The sequence below is a fragment of the Manduca sexta genome, chromosome 24, assembly GCF_014839805.1.
Source record: "Manduca sexta isolate Smith_Timp_Sample1 chromosome 24, JHU_Msex_v1.0, whole genome shotgun sequence".
NCBI classification, from domain to species: Eukaryota; Metazoa; Arthropoda; class Insecta; order Lepidoptera; family Sphingidae; genus Manduca; species Manduca sexta.
Window position 1 is genome coordinate 15465501 of NC_051138.1, and position 19924 is coordinate 15485424.

A 19924-nucleotide genomic window follows, 5' to 3' on the forward strand; every position below is an offset into this window, starting at 1 on the left:
TTATTTAACCAATTTATTGCTGTTTTAACAAAAAGTCTTTTTTTATTATTATTTGTCAATACGTATAGAATAATTGTTAAAATAAAGCACAGTAAAATATATTAATATCATATTTGTAACTAAGTTTTTTCAGATATAAACAGACAAAACAAAAATTTGTTGTTCAACCTGGGAATCAAAATTAGGACGAGGAGTTTCATAGCTTCCGCCCCAGATGTGTAATAAAAACGCCGCTAAAATATTGAAACCATAGAGTTAGAGATATAACGATAGATCCCAATTTTCTATTCGTTTTAGGTGTTCTGATTATATTATTAAAAAAAATATTTCTTATACGCATAACCACATACGTCGATAATTAGAGTTGATAAAGTGATTATTGTTTATCAGAATGTGATGGATTAATGTTAATCAAAATATATTTTTATTTGTCTGTGCGCGGTGCGCGATACGGTCCTATTCCTGCAAAATAATAAGGTCCGTCAAACTCTTTATATTCTTCACATCTTTGATTTTTGCATATGTGAGTAAAGCGCTTTTTTGGAAGGCAGAACGATTAGGACGTCTGGTGGTAAGTGGCCGTGATAAGAGTATGACAGCTATGCCGTGGTGCCAAGAAAATATTAGGATGAGAAGGAAATATTTTTTGAAGGCGCGTTGGGCGCTCATTGAATTTTAAGAAAAGTTTATTACAAAGTTGTATGAAAATTATAACTTAAAAGTTGTATATCTACCTAAATTTATCAATCAAGAGATAAAAGATGAATTGTAATCTCCTTGGATTAATACAAACAAATAAATTTTAATTTGAAATAAACCGTTGATGGTATATGAAATAATTAATAAACTATGTTTGTATATGTTGTCTACAAGGTTTTTAAATTAGCATTAATTTATGATTGAATTAAACATTACGATATTTGGTAGGCTTGAACAGAGACCAGGGACTCAGAAGTACAATTCAGACCTCTAACCTAATCGATCCCTAAACGGTTTAAAACTTTAGCAAACCAAAATTCTTTTATATTTATGGGATTAAGTCCTATAAGTTTTATGAGTAGGTATTAAAATTTCTTACTACAAATTCGGTTTCCACAAAAAAGGTCATAGATGCCCTCAATTTGAGAATACCAATTATTGAGTCCTCACACGCGTATCTTAGTTGCGAGTGAGTGTCCAGCGTGGGAGGTTAGGCAACGACGCAGGCCAACTACATGTGAGCTAACTTTAGTAAATATATTTGTGTTAAGAATTCTTATGTTTACTTACGAGAGAGTTAGATATTGAAATAAAACTATTTCGAATTTTATTTCTATACTTCATGGTCTTGTGGTGGGGCAAGCCCTCGTCGTAGGCTGCATCTGTCTTAGAAATGTCGGGAGAATAGTATAATATAAATAAACGGCTGTATCTTTTGATTGTGTTGGTTTAGAAGTTTGATATTTTCACAGCTCCAAGGGACAGTAGACCTGAGTATTTGGTATAAATTTCAGCCTAATATCTCCACGCGTTCCTGAGAAAAAGAGTCTTGACAGACGGACGAACGCACTAGAAAGTGATCCAATAAGGGTTCCGTTTTTTCCTTTCGAAGTACGGAGCCCTAAAAACCGTGATAAAATCCGAAAAATAGTTATATTTCAATATACTTGTATTACTTACTAACTGTGCCAGCGGTTCTTTCTAGAGTCGTCAGTAACATTGCTAAATTCCGTAATTATATAACTTACAATTTCAATAGAGTTTTCGTTGATATAATATTGAAATATGCATCGAAATCAGTACAGCCAAATTAGGCAGATATCTCTCTCTCATACACGCATTCTCATGACAGTGACGTCACTCTAGCGTATAATTTTCGGTTATTCAATGTAATAACGGGCTGTTATTTGTTTAGTTCACGAAAAATGGAATTCCTTTTATTGTTTTTTTGTACTAATTCGATGTATTGATAACCTATTTATGTTGATAAGGTGTAATATTTAATTATTATGCTTAATGTCGGAAAAATACCTACGTTAAGATATTGAGTACCAATATTTATTGCCGCTATCGTTCTTTCACTACATGAATACTTTAATCGACTGATTAAAAATATCAAAGAGTCGTAGATGTCCATTTTTGGTAACTATTTTAATTAAATCCTTATTATTGTTTATATTATACTTTTTTATTTCCGTCATCAGCCAGTAGTGTTTAATTTTCTCGCGCAAAGACTTTTGAAATTCGAACGTTAAATATATAATAATATGTCTTAACGAAATAATAAGTAGGTATCTACACTCAACTTTTACAGCTAATCACAAAAAAATGGAGTTGGATTAGAAAGTTAACGTTAAGTTTATTTTATGTTTTTAAACACTACAATTCCATTGCTTATTAGTCTAATAGACTAAATTGTAGTTTCCTGCTAGGAACTTAGTTCTTACAATAAAGGAAAAAAGAACTATTGCATGTATTATCTACTAATAAATAGAGTAATAGGCGAAATAAAAAAAAAAAATATCTAAGTTTTAGACAGTGCGTGTATTTATGCAAATACGGGTTTATATTTACGTAGGAAGATTAAAATGCGCTTCGTAAATTGTGAAAAAGTATAGTTTAGCTTGACTTTGTGAGTGTGCTATAGAACATTTTAAATCTGCGGCGGTGGTTTAAATTTATATGTTTCTAACATTTAGCCGCAAATAGACATTAAGAAAATCTGGCTTGAAATCCCACCTGAGTCCGATATTTCAAAACCCTATTACCATGCAACTAAAATGCCATCTTCCTTGTACAAGAAGAAAGCCTTAACAAAATACCCAGTTGCAGGCACTATGGTAGTCTCTTTAACTGGGAAGGCGATCATCGCGGTGGTGATCCTTGGAGTGGTGGGTGGTATGAGCGTTACCATAGCGCTGATAGTGATGGATAATAATAAGACCCAGGAGCCCCCACCGACAACGACTGCAGCGCCAGAGAATGATATCTTGTACCAAGTTGGAGTTGGGATTGCCGATATGACGGGACCTTGTGTGGAAATTAATTTTGTGAGTATATTTTTGTTGGCTTCGTGTGGGTAGTGGTCGCGGGTTCGATCTCGCACGGTGATATATTTTTAAATGTCTTTATTGCACCTTGAACTAAAGTGACCTAACTCAGAATTAATATATTTTCTGATTTTGTTAAAAACTACCTTCTAAAGCTCTATAATCTTATGTAGAGAAAAAGACAAAATTGTAAAATAGACACAGATTTTCACTTTCGACGACAGCCCAATTCACTGCATTTAAATCTTTTTTATTCGTGTCCCACGAATCGACTTTTTTGAGTTAGGTCACCAAGTTCTAAGGGTGCAATACTGTAGCAATGTAGGTCTAGAATCTAAAATAATACATACGAGTCGTAACATAAGGATTATATCTAATTGCGTTTTAGTAGGGTTTGGGGTAATAAGTGAGTCATAGTTGTTGGTTAGGTATTTAATACGTTAACGCACTGAATGTAAATCCAAACTTATCAATGTAGCATTGAAAGTGCATATATCATATTGTATTTTTTCCTTACGTTGCCTTATATAGATTGTATATTAAGCTGAAGGATAAATAATATTTATTGTCATGAAAATGCTGTTTTAAATTTTTAACTCCATGGTGACAGTTAAATACGCATTTATATTTTCGGTTCCGTAGATAAGATAATTATACATTTATGTTACATTAAATTGCATATAGTATGTTGTTGTTACATAGCAATTTTTTTATTGCTGTAAATGATGAGACGAGTTTGCCGTTCGCCTGATAAGCGATACGACGCCACATAAACAGTAGAAACACCATCTATTGAATTACAAAATATTGTTTGGTATTCCACTGCGCACGCCATCCTGAGACATGAGATCTTAAGTCTTATTATAATTACTTATACTGGCTACAATTTCTTTCAAACCGGAACATAACAGTGACTACACACTGCTGCTGGGCGGCAGAAATACCTTGCGGTGATGCCTACCCAGGTGGACTCTCACATACGAGAAACCTACCACTCATGGAATATTCTTCTTGCAGATGGGGTACGCCGACCTGGGACAGTCGGGCCAAGGTTTACATTTGAGGCAGTTCGCGAGGACCTTCATCTTTGTGAAGGGGAATACCAGGCTCGTACTGGTCACTGCAGAAGTCCAGGCTGTTGGTATTGCTGTTAGGCGGGAGGTCAGTACTTCAACAAAAATTATATCAATATGTGTCCACGTGGCGTTGTTGTATTACGGTACGACTGCAGTGCTGAGGTCTCGGGTTCGATCCCAGGGTCGAGCGAGTGATATTGGGTTTTTTACTCAGTACCAGCCCGGAGTCAGCATATGTGCCCGATATGGCGATAAGCTCGCTCCCTACCACACCATGGGACGGAATACATAAGGCGGAAAGTGGTGGCAACAGTTGCGTCCCTGCCTACACCTTCGAGGATAAAAGGATGTGTGTGTAAAATTATAACACATATGTAACAGTAAGTTACAGAGTGTAAGTGCCATAGACTATTTTAAAATTAGTACAATCAGTTTAATTTAAATTGGCCATTTTGATATTTAACACCTTTTGTGTAAGGATCTATGTGTGCAGCTCTATGTCATAAAAAGCTTTGCAGTTTAAAGTTTTAAGAGATCTTGTATCTTTAAGGTATCAGGCCGTAAATATGACCTGGTAACAAGAGCAGACATTGGCACAAAACGTAGACTTTGAAATTGCATGGCGTGCTAAAAATCCTAAAACCGGCACTAGGCAGGTATTTTTTTCATGTCCTCACTGGTGATGATCGCGATGCGTTAGCCTTATATTTCCCCCACCTGCCAATCCGAGCTGGCTACTCTGTTTTACCTTATGCCTTGTATTCTTTATTAATTTTACTCCTATTTTAAATGTCCGTAGTTTTATAAGTAATCTTAAATGTTTTAGAAATAATAATTATTCTTATAGTGGGGCGAGCAGGCAAAGTATCCAATAGCGGACCCTGCTCGCCCCAACCGCACCCATTGTGAATAATAAGTGTTAAGTACATTGAAACAATCTCACACAACTCATAAACACGGGAAAAAAAAATCTTATAAATTGTTTTGACGTATCATAAGTGCAACTTTGTTCGGCTACGTGATTATTTACAAGTGAATGAAGAATCGTCTTCTATGCAGAGGCATAAGACAAAAAGTCTTTCTTTAGTCGTTAACGTAATTAGGAAATAAAAATAATATGTATGCTAATGGCATTTTTATTGATAGGCTTATCGTTAGGACACGAGTGTAGTGATAGTTATATCGCTAGAATGAGTTATTGAGATAGGAGTATAGGACAATGTCGGAATTATAAAAACAAAAGAAACAACAACCCTTAAATCCAAATACTTTCCTTTCGTACCCAAATTTTCCATAATAATATTTTTACCTTAAAATAAATGGCCTTTGTCCGGAGACTTATTCGAGGTCAGGTAAACATAATTTGAGTTTAGCATCTTCTGTTCCAGCGTCATATTTTAACGTAGCGATATCCGGTTACCCCTTCTCTTATATACCCAAATTCTCAATAATTTTCTATTTAGGTAGTTCGCAACCTACAAGTCTTGTACGGCGACATTTATACCCTTCGCAACGTGATCATCACGGGCACACACACGCACAGCGCCCCGGGAGGACATCTGGTCGACTTTCTGCTGGACATCAGCATCCTCGGCTTCTCTAGAGAGACTTTTGACGCGTACGTCGATGGCATCACTAGAGTGAGTAAATACTGAATTTATTAATCTTTTTGAATTACAATAAATAATCGATCTTTATCTTCCTAACTTATGTATTTAACTTCTCTCACAAAGACTTGCCGAGTTTCATTGCTTGGTGTCATATCCTTGCTTACAGAATATGCGGTGGTGAGTGTGAGGTTTTAGGAGGGTATCGGCTCGTGTTTTTATTCCAAACGAGTTTCACAAACGGTTAAGAGCTTTAACAATTTCCCAAAACATAGTTTCCAAGACACTTTTTTCTATAATTTAATTGAGTAATCCGAATATGGTGAATTTTAGAGTATAAGGCGTGCCCACGCGAACATAGGACCAGCGCGGCTTTACTTCAGCCAGAGCAAGGTCCACAACGCACATATGAACAGATCCCCCTTCTCCTACGAAAGCAATCCCCAGGAAGAGAAAGAGAAGTGAGTCACAGCTCCATAAGAGCTGGTTTGTTGGGTCAATCCTTATTATGGGATAATGTGTTTGTTGTTTTGCACTTTCGTAGTATTGGTGTAAGGTGCTTTTTGGTGTAAATTAAAATAAGCTATTAGTATATTATTTATTTGATGATTTTTTTGGTGATTGTAGTCAGTCTTAAGTAAACCATGGATTCCATCTGGTTACTGGAATCAAAAATCCTATTTTTGATGACAGCTGGTGTATTAGGCGATCATACCGTTCGCTTGATGGTAAGTGAAAAAAACGCCCTTAACAGTAGAAACACCATACAGTACGAATGACAACGCACTGCATGGGACTCCACTACATTCGAAAATGTATTATGTTAACACTCATAATGCCCAGTGATTACGCTAGTTCCAATATACGTCAAACCGGAACACTAGTATCCATGATATGCTGCTTTGTGTTAGAAATAGACGTTGCGGTGGTAGCTTCTCAGACCCTCGCACGAAAGACCTACCAATAAAACTAATTATATACCTCAGATACTTGCGGAACGTGGACGACTTGCTGAGCCAGATCCGTATAAACCGACCGGATGGGTCGCTGGCCGGCGTGATGAACTGGTTCGCAGTGCACACCACCAGCATGAACATGACTAACTTGCTGATCTCCTCCGACAACCTCGGATATTCCGCGCTGCGGATGGAGGCTGAGCTTAACCCTGGAGCATTGCCTGGAAGGGTAAGTTTTTCTCTGTTAAAATGTAAGTTTTGAAGATTGTGTTTTGTTTTCCGTTAAATGACTGATTTTAGTGGCGATATAATAATAATGGGCACAGATACGTCTGCCAACCACTTCCAAATCTTGCGAAATTATTACTAAACAATTGTGTTAAAACATGGGTGGCATCTATGTGAATTATAAAATTTCGATTTTAGTCAATTGCAAAATGTAAATTGTTGTAATTGCTGTTAGGACACGTTTGCGATCAACCAATTTTAATTTTGATCCTCGTCTTCTCTAAAACTTTTGCCTGATATATCTCACAACTCTATTGGATCTAAGAAGTTATTACCGTATATTAATTTACCAATCCTCTCTTTTAGCCCACCATCGTCACTGGTTTCTTCTCCTCGAACCTGGGCGACGTGTCCCCCAACACTCGCGGCGCCCGCTGTGAGTTCAGCGGCGCCGAGTGCGACAACCAGTTCCTCCTCTGTCGCGCGCAGGAGCGATGCTTCTCTCAAGGACCAGGAGTCGACATGTTCGACAGCACCAGGATCATCGGCCATGCTGTGTTTGAAGGGGCTATGGTGAGTGCTTTTACTGATGTAGTACTTCAAAAGAGAGAGAATTAGGAGTCAAGTCCATACGTGATTCCACTTCTGCTGACCTACATTTGGAACCGCATTCGCCGAACCTGTTAGGGTCTTATTTCTATAATAATGACACTATGTGAGTTATATTCCGACTGTTACTTTGACTACTCCTACTGTATTTAAAACTGGCCCTGCATGCAGATGCATATTCCAATTGGGACCGAAATCGTGTCCAAGCGCACCTAAATATTTATGTATAGTATATATAAAGACGCGATCTTGAAAATAGAGCCAAATATATACATCCGTTAATTGTTTACTTTCGAGAGCGGGATTCAATAAAAAAATTACAAAGCAATTAAAAATTGTGTCAGATTGCAGATATTGACTGAACAACTTACGACTTTTGGTTCTGCGCTTTATTTTGTAGATTAGGTGTGCGCAAAATAAAATAATACGATAGAAAAGCTGTAGTGTATACAATATACTATTTAAGTAAGTAAACAAAATCTAAATTGGTACGAAAAGAGGTAGCAATAATTGATATTTCAATATATAAGAGTAGGAATGAGCGTCAAAGTGTCAATTGAACATGCAATTTAACGGCAGTGACATCTCGGCTTAGTTCATGCATCCTTTACTCGTTGTTCGACACTGAAACACCTATCACTGTATTTCAAACACAATTTTTAAAATTTATTTTGCGTATTGTTCGTAGATTACGAAGCATCATTTTGAATAAATTTTTTTTACAAAATAAGCTATTATTTTCAATAAAAAATGTTTTTTTAAATGTAAGAAACAAACTAAATATTATAATCCTGGGGGGCACGAGACTAATCTAGGATTACTGTGAAGTATTTACTATCGCTAATTCTACAAGCGCTTAAACTTTGCTCGATACAAGGGACAAGATATTCGAAATCAATATGTACTTTGGTTATCTACGCATTATATAACGTAATTATGCCGATTATGTGATAACGTTAATCGTTATCAGTGATATAATGTTTTAAGATATTCGTTTATTGTTTTTCTTAAAGCGATTATAAGGCATGCGGTGCCTTATATAATTTAAATGCCATATTCAGGGTCATCTTGACATTGCGTTACTAAATGGAACCACATAATCGTCTTCACCTTTGCTGACATTGTGCCAAAAATCATCCATTAATAAAGAATATCTATTACCAAAAATACATACCGGTTTTAGTTTTCTTATTTTTTGATCATTTTGTAGTTTAATGCGAATATGGCGTGTGTGTGAGTGTATTTCTGACTGAAAGTATAATGTTGCCGCTGCGACGAATTCTCTTAGAATAGTAGTAGTGGCTTTAGGGTGCGTCAAATTGAAATTACTTTTTATTGATATTTATTTTGTTCGAAACTTACACTTTACATCTACGGCTCAAGTAACTTATTTTAAACAGTTATTTCCAAGTGGATAAGTATGTGGTTTTTAGTAATGCGATGTCAAAATGACCCTGTACTTATACTTCGAGCACCTTACATACCTCATACGTAGGGCTGCCATCACCTTAATTGCTGACGCAGGAACACGCCAAAAAATCCCAGATATTTGGGCGAAATACGGTTTTTTCCCCGGAAACCTCTGAAAACATATTTTTTGCAACAAAAATAAAAACATCGTTATAATATTTTAATTCATTTATACAGCTTGTTATTACTCTTTTATGTAGATTTATTTCAATTTATCGCTTATTTAAAAAAAATGGATTTCCCCTAACAACAAAAGTTGTCACTTTTTAAAACCCCTGCCTCACGGCCCCCGGACGTCCTTCAAATTAGGACAAATTCGGTGGATTTCGGACGGATGGCAGCCCTACTCATACGCCGTGCACTTTACACGCCTTATAAGTATCCTTCACGCACTTTATACAGGTTCTTTTTCACATCAATCAATGAATTAATCAGCCTGTCACCGCTCTCTACATCTCTGCTGACATTACCAAAAATAACGATTTCACTTTTCTGATTTTTATAGTAATTTTGTATAATACTTTAGTGAGAATATGGCGTGTCCGTGTGTATTTCTAACTGAAACTGTGCTGTTGACAAATTCTTATTCTAATAAGAGTAGTTGTATTAAAGGGTGTCAAATTTAAATTACTTCTTCTCGTTTTTAGTTTGTTTAAAATATATTTTTTTATTCTACAGCTACTGTTCGAGAAAATGTTATTTGCAACAACATTATGTGGATTTAAATAACGTAAAGTCAATGCATCACGTCCCATATACTTCATGCGTCTTATACATTACAATCTCCTTATATATTTCTAGCTTTTGCTCGCGGCTTTGCCCGCGTGAAGGAGTTTTCAGGCAGCATTTTTTTCAACTTATTTGATATGTATTGCTATATTATGAGCGAATTATAAAAAATCATTATAAATTGTAGCCTATGCGTTATTCTGATGTATAATCAATATTACTGTAAAGTTTCATCCAAATCCGTTCAGTAGTTTTTTCGTGAAAGAGGAACAAACATACATCCAGCGTCACAAACTTTCGCATTTAAAATATTAGTAGGATTATTCAAGCGTCTTATAAACTTTTTGCACCTTATAGTATACTCTCAAGGACTTATATACTTCGGGCACTTTATCATTATATTTCTCGCGCCTGTGTAATTCGCGTTTGTGGTTTCGTTGTTTCTTAGTTCATTAGTAACTGTATCACGTAAAAATCAATCGTTGGAATATAAATCGTATGTCTGAGAAATATGGAATATTTAGAGAGGTAACATAATGTTCATAAGTGAGTTGGCATAAGCTAACCCATAACCCTACAGACAAACCCGCAGGCTCAGCTAGTATTTTTTAATTACAATTCACCATTCTATTATAAGAATTTCATAACTCTTTTTCCTAACTATAGAGGGATAATTTTAGGAGAATTCAATTTCTCCACCAAAAGAAAAAATAGATGAGTGGAGTGGGATTCAGATAGAGTGTTGACGTACCCGTCGCCTAACAGTACATTTATGCCGGCCTGTTAGAAACGTATATTCAGTCTGATCCCGCAACGCGATACGCACCGAGGGCCACTATGGAGCACTATGGCGGGTTTTACATCTTGTGGGTCATAATGGCAGTTTTTATATTTGTGTACGGTATTCGCTATACAGGCCAATGACGCTTTACAAATAGACGCGTCATAGTCTAACAAAATTGCACATAAAAACAGCGCACTATTTACTATAGTCACATCCCTAGCAGCTCGCATTGATACGGCCCGACTGGGCCCGGGCGTCGACCGCCCCGTCGCCATGACAGTCGAATAAAATGCATTTATTAGCTAAAAATAAGTTAAATAGTGTATACTTATTACTAACGTATGAAATGAAAGGTTTTTTTCATTCAAAGTTGGAGTATAATTTGTACATCGTCTAAAACACAGGAAGGTATTTTATTTATAAAAATACAAAAAGTTAGTAAGCCGACTAGCCGCGACAGTGGTTGGAGGTTGACTAAGTGAATGTCAGGCAATTACCTTGCTTTCGTCTTGCCAGTATTGAGCTCGGACAACGTATCTATGTAATAAAAACATCTTAGATGCAGGCGGATGCAATCTAAAAGCCGCATTAGTAGTTTCGTAGTACTGACGCTAATATTTATTCCAGGATGCTTTGCACTACCATGGCGAGGAGCTGCGTGGGGAGTTGGCAGTGGTCCATCAGTTTGTGGACATGCCTGCAGCGACCGCTTATAAATACGATCCTGTAGCAAACACATTTGATGCTGTAAGTAGATTATATTGGAGGATCTAGTCTCGATGAGCTATACAAATTATTTACATTTATGATCGGTGTCATGGTACTGGGTAGTTTTGGGTGATACCTTGAAACTAATAATTAGAGTGGTCTAAAGTAAATTTGTCTGTTATATCTAGAAGAAGCCACTGCTTCGGTGAAGTAGTTGTATTAAGGTAAGACTGCAATATTGAGGTCTCGGTTCGATTTCGGGTAGAGCAAAGTGATATTGGCTTTTTATCACTATCAGCCCGGAGTCTGGAATATCTTCCCGTTATGGTGATAGGTTAGTCCCCTATCACATCATGGGACGGAACACACAGCGAAGTGGCTGCCAATAACGCCTCTGCCTACCACTTTGGGGATAAAAGGGGAGTGTGAGTGAGACAGAAGATCAGTTATTAACAGACAATAATATTTGTTAACGTGTTCCAGGAAAAGCCAGTGAACGGTTGTTTCGCTGCGATGGGATACAGCTTCGCGTCCGGCACTATCGATGGTGCAAACACGTTGAATATTACACAGGTATCTAATACATCAGCATAAATAACTCATAGAGGATCATTGAAATAAAACTATTTTATGGTTTTTTTATATGATCACTAGTTGACCTGACAGACAAAGAACACCGATTCCTGCCTAGGATGATTCGCGAGGCTATTGAAATTAAAAAAACACCCAAATTTCAATAGGGAAGATGGTTGGAAGCTTGCACAAGCCTGGGATCCTGTTCTACATTTAAGTAAATCGGATCCCAAAAGACCGGCTGCCAGACCTCAAGACACTGTGAGCTCATTCTGCGTAGATCGGACCGTCAACAGATAAAAAATTTAAAAAGTTGTATATTTGAAAAATGTAGGTAGATATTGTAACTTTGACTTTGCGGATGAACAACACCTCAGTCCCCCCCGTGACCATGAAGGCTGCAAAGTCTTCGAAACGTCGGGAGAAAATAATAATATAAAAAACCGCGATAAAATCCGTTTAAATAGTTTTTATTTCAATGTCTAACATTCGCGTAAACATAAGAAATCATTATAGATAGATTTTATCCCAACGTTTCAAAGACTTTGCAGCCTTCGTAGATCGGATCGTCAACAAAAAATATTTAAAAACAATGTATGATTGTGAGATGTAGGTAGATATTGTAACTTTGACTTTGCGGATGACCAACGCCTCAGTCCCCCCCGTGACCACGAAGGCTGCAGTCTTCGAAATGTCGAGAGAAAATTATAATATACTAGCGACCCGCCCCGGCTTCGCACGGGTATAACATAACAAAATTACAGTATTTCTCCACTATTTAATGGATGTTATTATACATATAAACCTTACTTGAATCACTCTATCTATTAAAAAACCGCATCAAAATCCGTTGCGTAGTTTTAAAGATTTAAGCATACAAAGGGACATAGGGACAGAGAAAGCGACTTTGTTTTATACTATGTAGTGATGTAGTGAATAAGAGACCATAAAATCCGTAAATAGTTTTGTTTCAAGGTCTAACATTCATGTAAAAGACATCATCATAGAGGCTCAGTATTGCAAGATCAATCTAGCATTAGTCCAAGCAATCTCCTTGGAATGAGATAAAATTTTATTAAGCGAAAAGATTTTCATGGGGACATATTTGAATGTAAAAGTAGGTGACCCATAAAAAAGTTAAGTCTAAAATTTTCCTAAGAACATTCAGTTCCAATATAAATAAAATCGAATTAAATATTAACAAATATTGTTTAGCGCATTTTGGTTTCATTTTCATTACAATCTATCAAATTATTACACTCTAGCACTATGTGGTTTTTATACCTAAAAATTATAGTACAATTTGGACGTCTTTTTATTATAATACAATCTAGACACGAGTTTTTATGTTATTGAAGTAGTGTTTTGTGATTTATTTTCCAGGGCGATATCAATAAACACGTAAGATGTTTTTTATTTGTAACATTGCACGTAAGCAAATACTGTAAACACCTTATGCAACGTAGAAGTGCACAGGGGAATTTTAAAAATTCACCTCTTACGAACTTTCTTGATTTCTGAGACACTCAAGCCTACAGAACACTTGGCTTATTTAGAAAGAAAGAAAACAAGATTTATTATTGGGACAATAACAGTATAACATCTACAATATAAGCAGAGACAAACAAAACATATACTTAATTAAAGAAAAATACACAATTATACACATTGTGCCAACAATGGGAACCCCCATTCATCTTCTTGCTGCAGTACCAGCGTGACTGATACTGTAGCGCTAATTTTCAATGAGGGACCAAGGTGACGTACGGACACTCATTTGGTGTGAAGCACAAAGTTCACAAAGACACAATTACAAGTAAAAACAAAACAAATTCAAACAAATTACAGTATAAAAAAGAAAATAGTGATTATGTATTGTTGTCCAGGGTACATTAGAAGGTAATCCGCTGTTCGACCTGGTGGGCGGAGTGGTGGCGCCCCCTACTGACGAGGATATCGAGTGTCACGCGCCCAAACCCATACTACTCGCTACTGGCAGGGTAATTACATACAAAAACTTAAGTATAGGCATTATATCCATAATGTTTATTTGCGAGCTAGAAGGTGACATACGAATTTAAGAACAAGAAAGCCACTACTAACTTATTATACAAAGAATGAAATTTCTAAGTTTGGTAAATCGTGATTTGTAATTAATTTGTGAAGCTAACTCATATATTTTAACTAGACAGATTGTTACGTATCTTAATTCATTTTAAACCAGTGTTTCTGCTATTAAATTGATATTCCCCAGGCAAACTTCCCCATCCCCTGGCACCCTCGCATCATCTCCGTGTCCGTGGCGTTGTTGGGCGGTGTGGCGATATTGGGTGTGGCAGGGGAGCCCACCACGATGGCGGGACGTCGCATGCAGCGCGTGGTGGCGAGCGCCATGGAGCGCTGCGGTCTGCCGCCCAGGGTACTGGTGTCAGGGCTCACCAACGAGTACATGCATTATGTCGCCACTTTTGAAGAGTATCAGGTATTTAATTTATATTAATACGTAAACAGAAACGTTGTACCAAGTTTTAAGCTTATGGCGCGTTCGGAGGAGTTTGACATTTGTCATGATTAAATTTCATATATAACAGTAGGTTAATAATAATATTAGCCTTGTATTATACTGTCCTACTGCTGGGCACAGGCCGCCTGTACTACTGCAAGGGATTAGACCTTAGTCCATCACGTTGGCCTAGTATAGATTGATAGACCTCACATACCCTCAAAATTCCTAGAAAACTAGACAGGAGTGCATATATTAATTTCAACGGTCGAATTTAGTCCAGTGGACCACTAGTTATAATGAATGTACATATAGCATTATACCTTCTGTTTGCCCGATAGATAAAAGTGTAATAAATACACCCGTATATTAACAGCTATTTTATCTACAATTTTATACAAAAATATATCAAGGCGGACTAAACGTTGAAGGAATTCTAGATAACCTATACCGGAAAACTTATAAGATTATATAGGAATAAAATAAAGTATGTTATTCTTAGTGGCGATAGCCTAGTTGGGTGTAAACGGACTGCCGAGACGAATATCCACAGGTTAAAATCCCAAGGGTACAGACCCATGACTTTTTTAGAAAAGTCATGGGTCTGTACCCTTGGGATTTTATATGTATACTCTGTGTGAATAATCGCTTGCTCTAACGGTGAAGAAAAAAAACGTGAGGAAACCTGTATACCTGAGAAGTTTTTTTATAGTTTTAAGGGTGTGTGAAGTCTATCAATTCGCCATAGTACAGTGTGGTGGACTAAGGCCTATTCCCTCTCAGTAGTAGAGGAGGCACGTGCAGCAGTGGGACAGTATATACAGGGCTGATATTATTATTTATTTATTATTACATCCCATACATATTATATTAGGGGGCACTGATACTGGTTAGAAAAACACATCACTACTCGACCAGGAGACGAACCCGAGACCTCAACGCGGTAGTAATGCATAATGCAAACTATTTTCTACGAGTACACAGTGGGTCTTCTATATCGGAAAAGGCATTTCTTGTACGTAGCCGCGAAAACATTTTTTTACCAACGACATCTATCCACCATTTCATGCAGTTTAAAGAATCTTCTTTGTAATTGAGGCTACGTCATCGAATAACATTGAGAGAAGGGATCACTGGTTTTCACTTATAAAATGGACATCGGCGAGACATTTAACTTTAAATTAAAAAAGAAATCCTGACTGAGATGGGTGTGCCAATTATCTCTGTATTTATGGGGATTCATTGTCATCCTGTTTCAATAAACTGCACAAAGGCTATTCAAAGCCGTGTGTAGTACTACAGTTGGCGCGCTTTGTTTTTAATTAGAAAATGTATCATATTGTGAATTTTACTGTTAATTACTTTTATAACGCGGTTCGTGTTGAGTCTGCTTTTTGGTACGTATTTTTTTTAATTAATTCTTACCAAAAAATAATTTTTCTGAAATACAGCATCACCTATATTTTTTAAATATGTATGAAATTATTTTGTTATAAATACTTAACTAATACAAATTATTAAATTATAAAATTCGTTTGTACTATCAAATACATATTAGGCATCATTCACACAACTTTTTCATAAAGCTGAAATCGCGTTAGATACCCAACGCACTCTCAACGCGTTCTTTGATATTGTCTATACTAATATATAGCAGAAGAGTTTGAACGCGCTAATCTCAAGAATTACTAAATCGTTATTTTTCACAAATAGCTACATTACTCCCGAGGGCTTTAGGCTACTTATTATCCTGGAAAAAACTTATTGACGCGTGCCAGCCAAGCCAGTGTAAAATATAGAAGTCGCAACTGCAATGTGTTTGAAATGCGTCTTTTAAATTATTCTAATTATGTTTTGTGATAAAGAACGGACTTAAATAAACTTTTTAATTATTAAACCACGGCTTTGTTAAATGCTTTAGATTAATTACTTACTTGTAGAAATTGCAATTCGAAAAGTAAGATAATAAAATATATTTTGCCAATTTAGTGCCGTGCTTGTTTACTTAGTTGATTGGAAATGAAATTACTTGTATTTTAAAATTATTTTAGTTCCAAACATAATCAGTTTAACATAATCCATTGCAATGGATGTTATCCCTTCAAAATAGCTAGTTCAGTATAGCATATTGGATTGATTATACGTAAGGTTATAAATTTAGGGCACCATATTGCAATGATATGTTCCGTTATAAAACGAAACGTCATTTCTTGTAACCAATACTTGGTACATTACAATAATTAATGAATATTGTCCTTATTTTTGCTTTCGAAATAAAATATAAAATCCAAAACATTGCTAAAACACAATCTCCATAAAAAGAGATCAACCACAGCTAGAAATTCATCGTAAACTAGTACTTCTGGCAACTAGTGGCAAAAGGTGAAATTTTCCAAAAGGAAACCCGATACAACATATAGTTACAAATATGTTTGAATGCGGTCTACAAACCGTTCTAATGATAATTGGATTTTACATAAATTATGAAAGGGAAGCCGGCAGGAGTCGGGTTATATGGACCATTCGACACTGCTGGAGACCCTATATTTTGCTGAAGAAGTTTCTTGCGCCCCTTAACAACGATAACAATTTCCAAAGAGGTGGTTGCTGAGGAAATTTCTTGAGTCGCTTTTTCACAGCGATAACACGTTCCAAAGCGGTGGTATTATTTGGTGGTATTCATAAAGATACAAGAGCTTGTGAAAGACTATTTGAATAAAGAAAATTGGCGCTATCTATACTAATATATGAAGCTGAATTATTTGTTTGTACGCTGCAATCTCAGGAACTACTAAATATATTGTGAAAAAAAAATCTCCCATATATATTTTTAATACGTTTTCGGCTAAGTAACCCAGTTGGGTTGTATTGTTATGGTGTAGTTACACCTGATAGTAAGGTGAGTGGGGTCCTATAGAATGTCGACTGACTACCCCTAGACAGTCGCCATACTTATGCCGGTCTGTTGGAACCGGATATACACAGTCTGATCACTTACGTGGGCCAATATAGCGGGGTTTGATGCCTTGTGTTCGGTGCTCGCTATCCGGGCGGATATAAAATATATCCCACCACCAGCATAAATAATAAGGAGTTACATTACCCCTGAGTGCTAAAGGCTTTTTATCCCGAAAAATCTTTTTCCCGCGGGAGGAGCCACAAAAGTTAGTCAGGTATATGAAGTGGTCATTTGTTCAATCAACGCGCACTTCTCAGATACAAAGGTATGAGGCGGCGTCAACGATCTTCGGTCCGCACACGCTGGACATCTTGCTCAACAAGTTCGACGAGTTTATAAACGTCGCTATAGATGTGAGTTGACACCAAACATGGACATTGCAAATCCTCCTTAACACTTTTCTTTGTTGCTTTGTATGACGAGACGAGCGTTCGCGTGGTGGTAAGCGATACAACCGCCCATAAACAGTAGAAACACTAACACCTTGAATTACAAAGTATTGTTTGGTATTCCACTGTACTCGCCATCCTGAGACATGGGATATTAAGTCTTGTTATAACCAGTAGTTACACTGGCAACAATGTTCAATTGTATAATTATAGACACACCTAGGGGGCCTGTTGAAATCTGTAGGTGATGCTCAGATATTGTTAACTTTGTTGCAGAAACAAAAAAAAAAAAAAAATTCAGCATCTATAAATTTCATGATAATAGTGTTTCTCAACTTTCGGTAACAAGTGACATCTTAAGTTAACTTTAATCGAAAAAACAAGAGATAAACATTACTAAATAGATGGGGTGTATTTTGTTTTATTTGATGCGTAGGTACCTAACACTGACTTACAGCTATTTAATAATTCTGGATACATTTTATTTATAGGATCAAATACAACTTTTAGTGAAATGCTTCTAAACACAGGGCGGCGAGGTCCCGCCAGGCCCGGAGCCGGCGGACAACAGAAACAGGACGTTGTCATTGATCCTGCCCGTGGTGGTGGACAACAGTCCCCTGGGCAGGTCGTTTGGAGACGTCTTGGAACAGCCCTCTGTCACCGTGGCCAGGGGGCAGACCGTTCGAGCTAGATTTGTGAGTTTTCGATTGTTATTATTCTGCTGTTTTTAATGCATCAAACATTTTTCATTATAAGTGGTAAATTTTAATCACTGTGAACTTTTTTTTTATAATTATTGGTAAATAAAAATGATCGTTAAATTACAAAAAATGTACAGGGTAATTTTGACATTGCGTTATTAAATGAAACCACATCTCACCAAAAATCCTGGTTTTAGTTTTCTGATTTTTTGGTCATTTTGTAGTTTAATGCAAATATGGCGTGTGCCTGAGAGTATTTCTGACTGAAACTATGATGTTGTCGCTACAATGAATTCTCTGAGAGTAGTAGTAGTGGCATTAGGGCGCGTAAAATTAAAATTACTTTTTATTAATATTTATTTTGTTCGAAACTTACACTTTTTTATTTTACATCTAAGGCTCAAATAACTTATTTTAAAGTGTTATTTCCAAGTATATAAGTGTGTGGTTTCATTTAGTAACGCGATGTCAAAATGACCCTGTATATTATAGTCCATTTTGGTGTATTATTATCTATGTTTGATGTAGGTGGCAGCAAATCCTCGTAACGACCTGAAACAGGAATCAAACCACGCTGTCGTAGAGAGGCTAGAAGCGGGACGATGGGCCGTGTTCGCAAACGATGCCGATTGGAATACTAGGTATGATTCACAGGCTCATACCAATGATTCTTGGTGATATAAATAGGGAGACGGTGAACGAACCATTATTTGTGGGTAGGCATGAAATAGTAGCAGATGACCTCACAAAAGTCGTAGGAGATCGCTGGAAGCGGGCCGCTTACAAAAGGTCGATCTGGAAATCTTTAGGGGAGGCTCATGTTCAGCAGTGGACATCCTACAGCTGGTGATAATGATGAAGCAAGAAATAAACGGAGATCAACTTCCTGTTCTTTTTTGTAAGGGCTGGTAATTGCCCCTCGTTCGGATTTGTTAAATCAGCGTTGGGGGGCGCTTGAATACATTTAATAACCTCAATAGTTTTAATGATTTATAATATACATGGAAGTAACAAAAAACTATAACATATTCAGTTGATATTCGCAACATGGATCATATCTTCTTTGTTATATAAAAAAAAAAATTGTAGATTTTAGTTTGTTTTTTATTTTTTTAGAATAACTGTTTTATTTGTCTCTTTGCATTATCGGCTACTCATAAGTTTTTGACTCTCATTATAGGTATCACAAGATTCAGTCATAGCCTAGTTTGAGGATCCCTGACAATAATTGTAATGCTTAAACTTAGATATGCCAATTATTGTTTATGTATTTCTTAATGTTATTATTTCTGTGTTCTTTTTGTTGCAATATAGTTAAGTTATTATTATTAGATTCCCCTTCCATCCCCAGGTTCACCTGGACCCGAGACTCGACGCTCTTGGGCACCAGCTCAGTGACGTTCGAGTGGACCGTTCCCCTGGACACCACCATGGCGACGTACAGGATCGTGTACCACGGCGTCGCGCGCACCTTGTTCGGGAACTTGCGGGAATTCAGCGGGATCAGCAATGCATTTACTGTTGTCGATATAAATGTTTAGCTAATACTTTGTGTTTTATTTTGGGTTTTTATTACTAAATAACTTTTTTATAAGTGGCG

At 36.7% G+C, this 19924-nt stretch overlaps 1 protein-coding gene across 3 annotated transcripts; it reads left to right on the plus strand.

Annotated features, from left to right (window-relative positions):
* Positions 1–345: 345 nt before the first annotated feature.
* Positions 346–19871, plus strand: LOC115444693 (neutral ceramidase). 3 transcript variants are annotated; one of them, XM_030170565.2, is made up of 15 exons: positions 346–477; positions 2806–3029; positions 4047–4190; positions 5569–5745; positions 6046–6173; positions 6699–6897; positions 7263–7469; positions 11116–11235; positions 11680–11769; positions 13656–13769; positions 14024–14251; positions 17489–17584; positions 18151–18318; positions 18853–18965; positions 19676–19871. In XM_030170565.2, exons 2-15 carry the CDS (start codon positions 2817–2819, stop codon positions 19863–19865), a joined length of 2187 nt encoding a protein of 728 aa, XP_030026425.1. In that variant the 5' UTR covers positions 346–477; positions 2806–2816; the 3' UTR covers positions 19866–19871. The 3 variants fall into 3 exon arrangements, with proteins under 3 accessions (XP_030026425.1, XP_030026426.1, XP_030026429.1); XM_030170566.2 differs by having other exon boundaries at positions 433–571; XM_030170569.2 differs by having other exon boundaries at positions 459–477; positions 2812–3029.
* Positions 19872–19924: the final 53 nt, after the last annotated feature.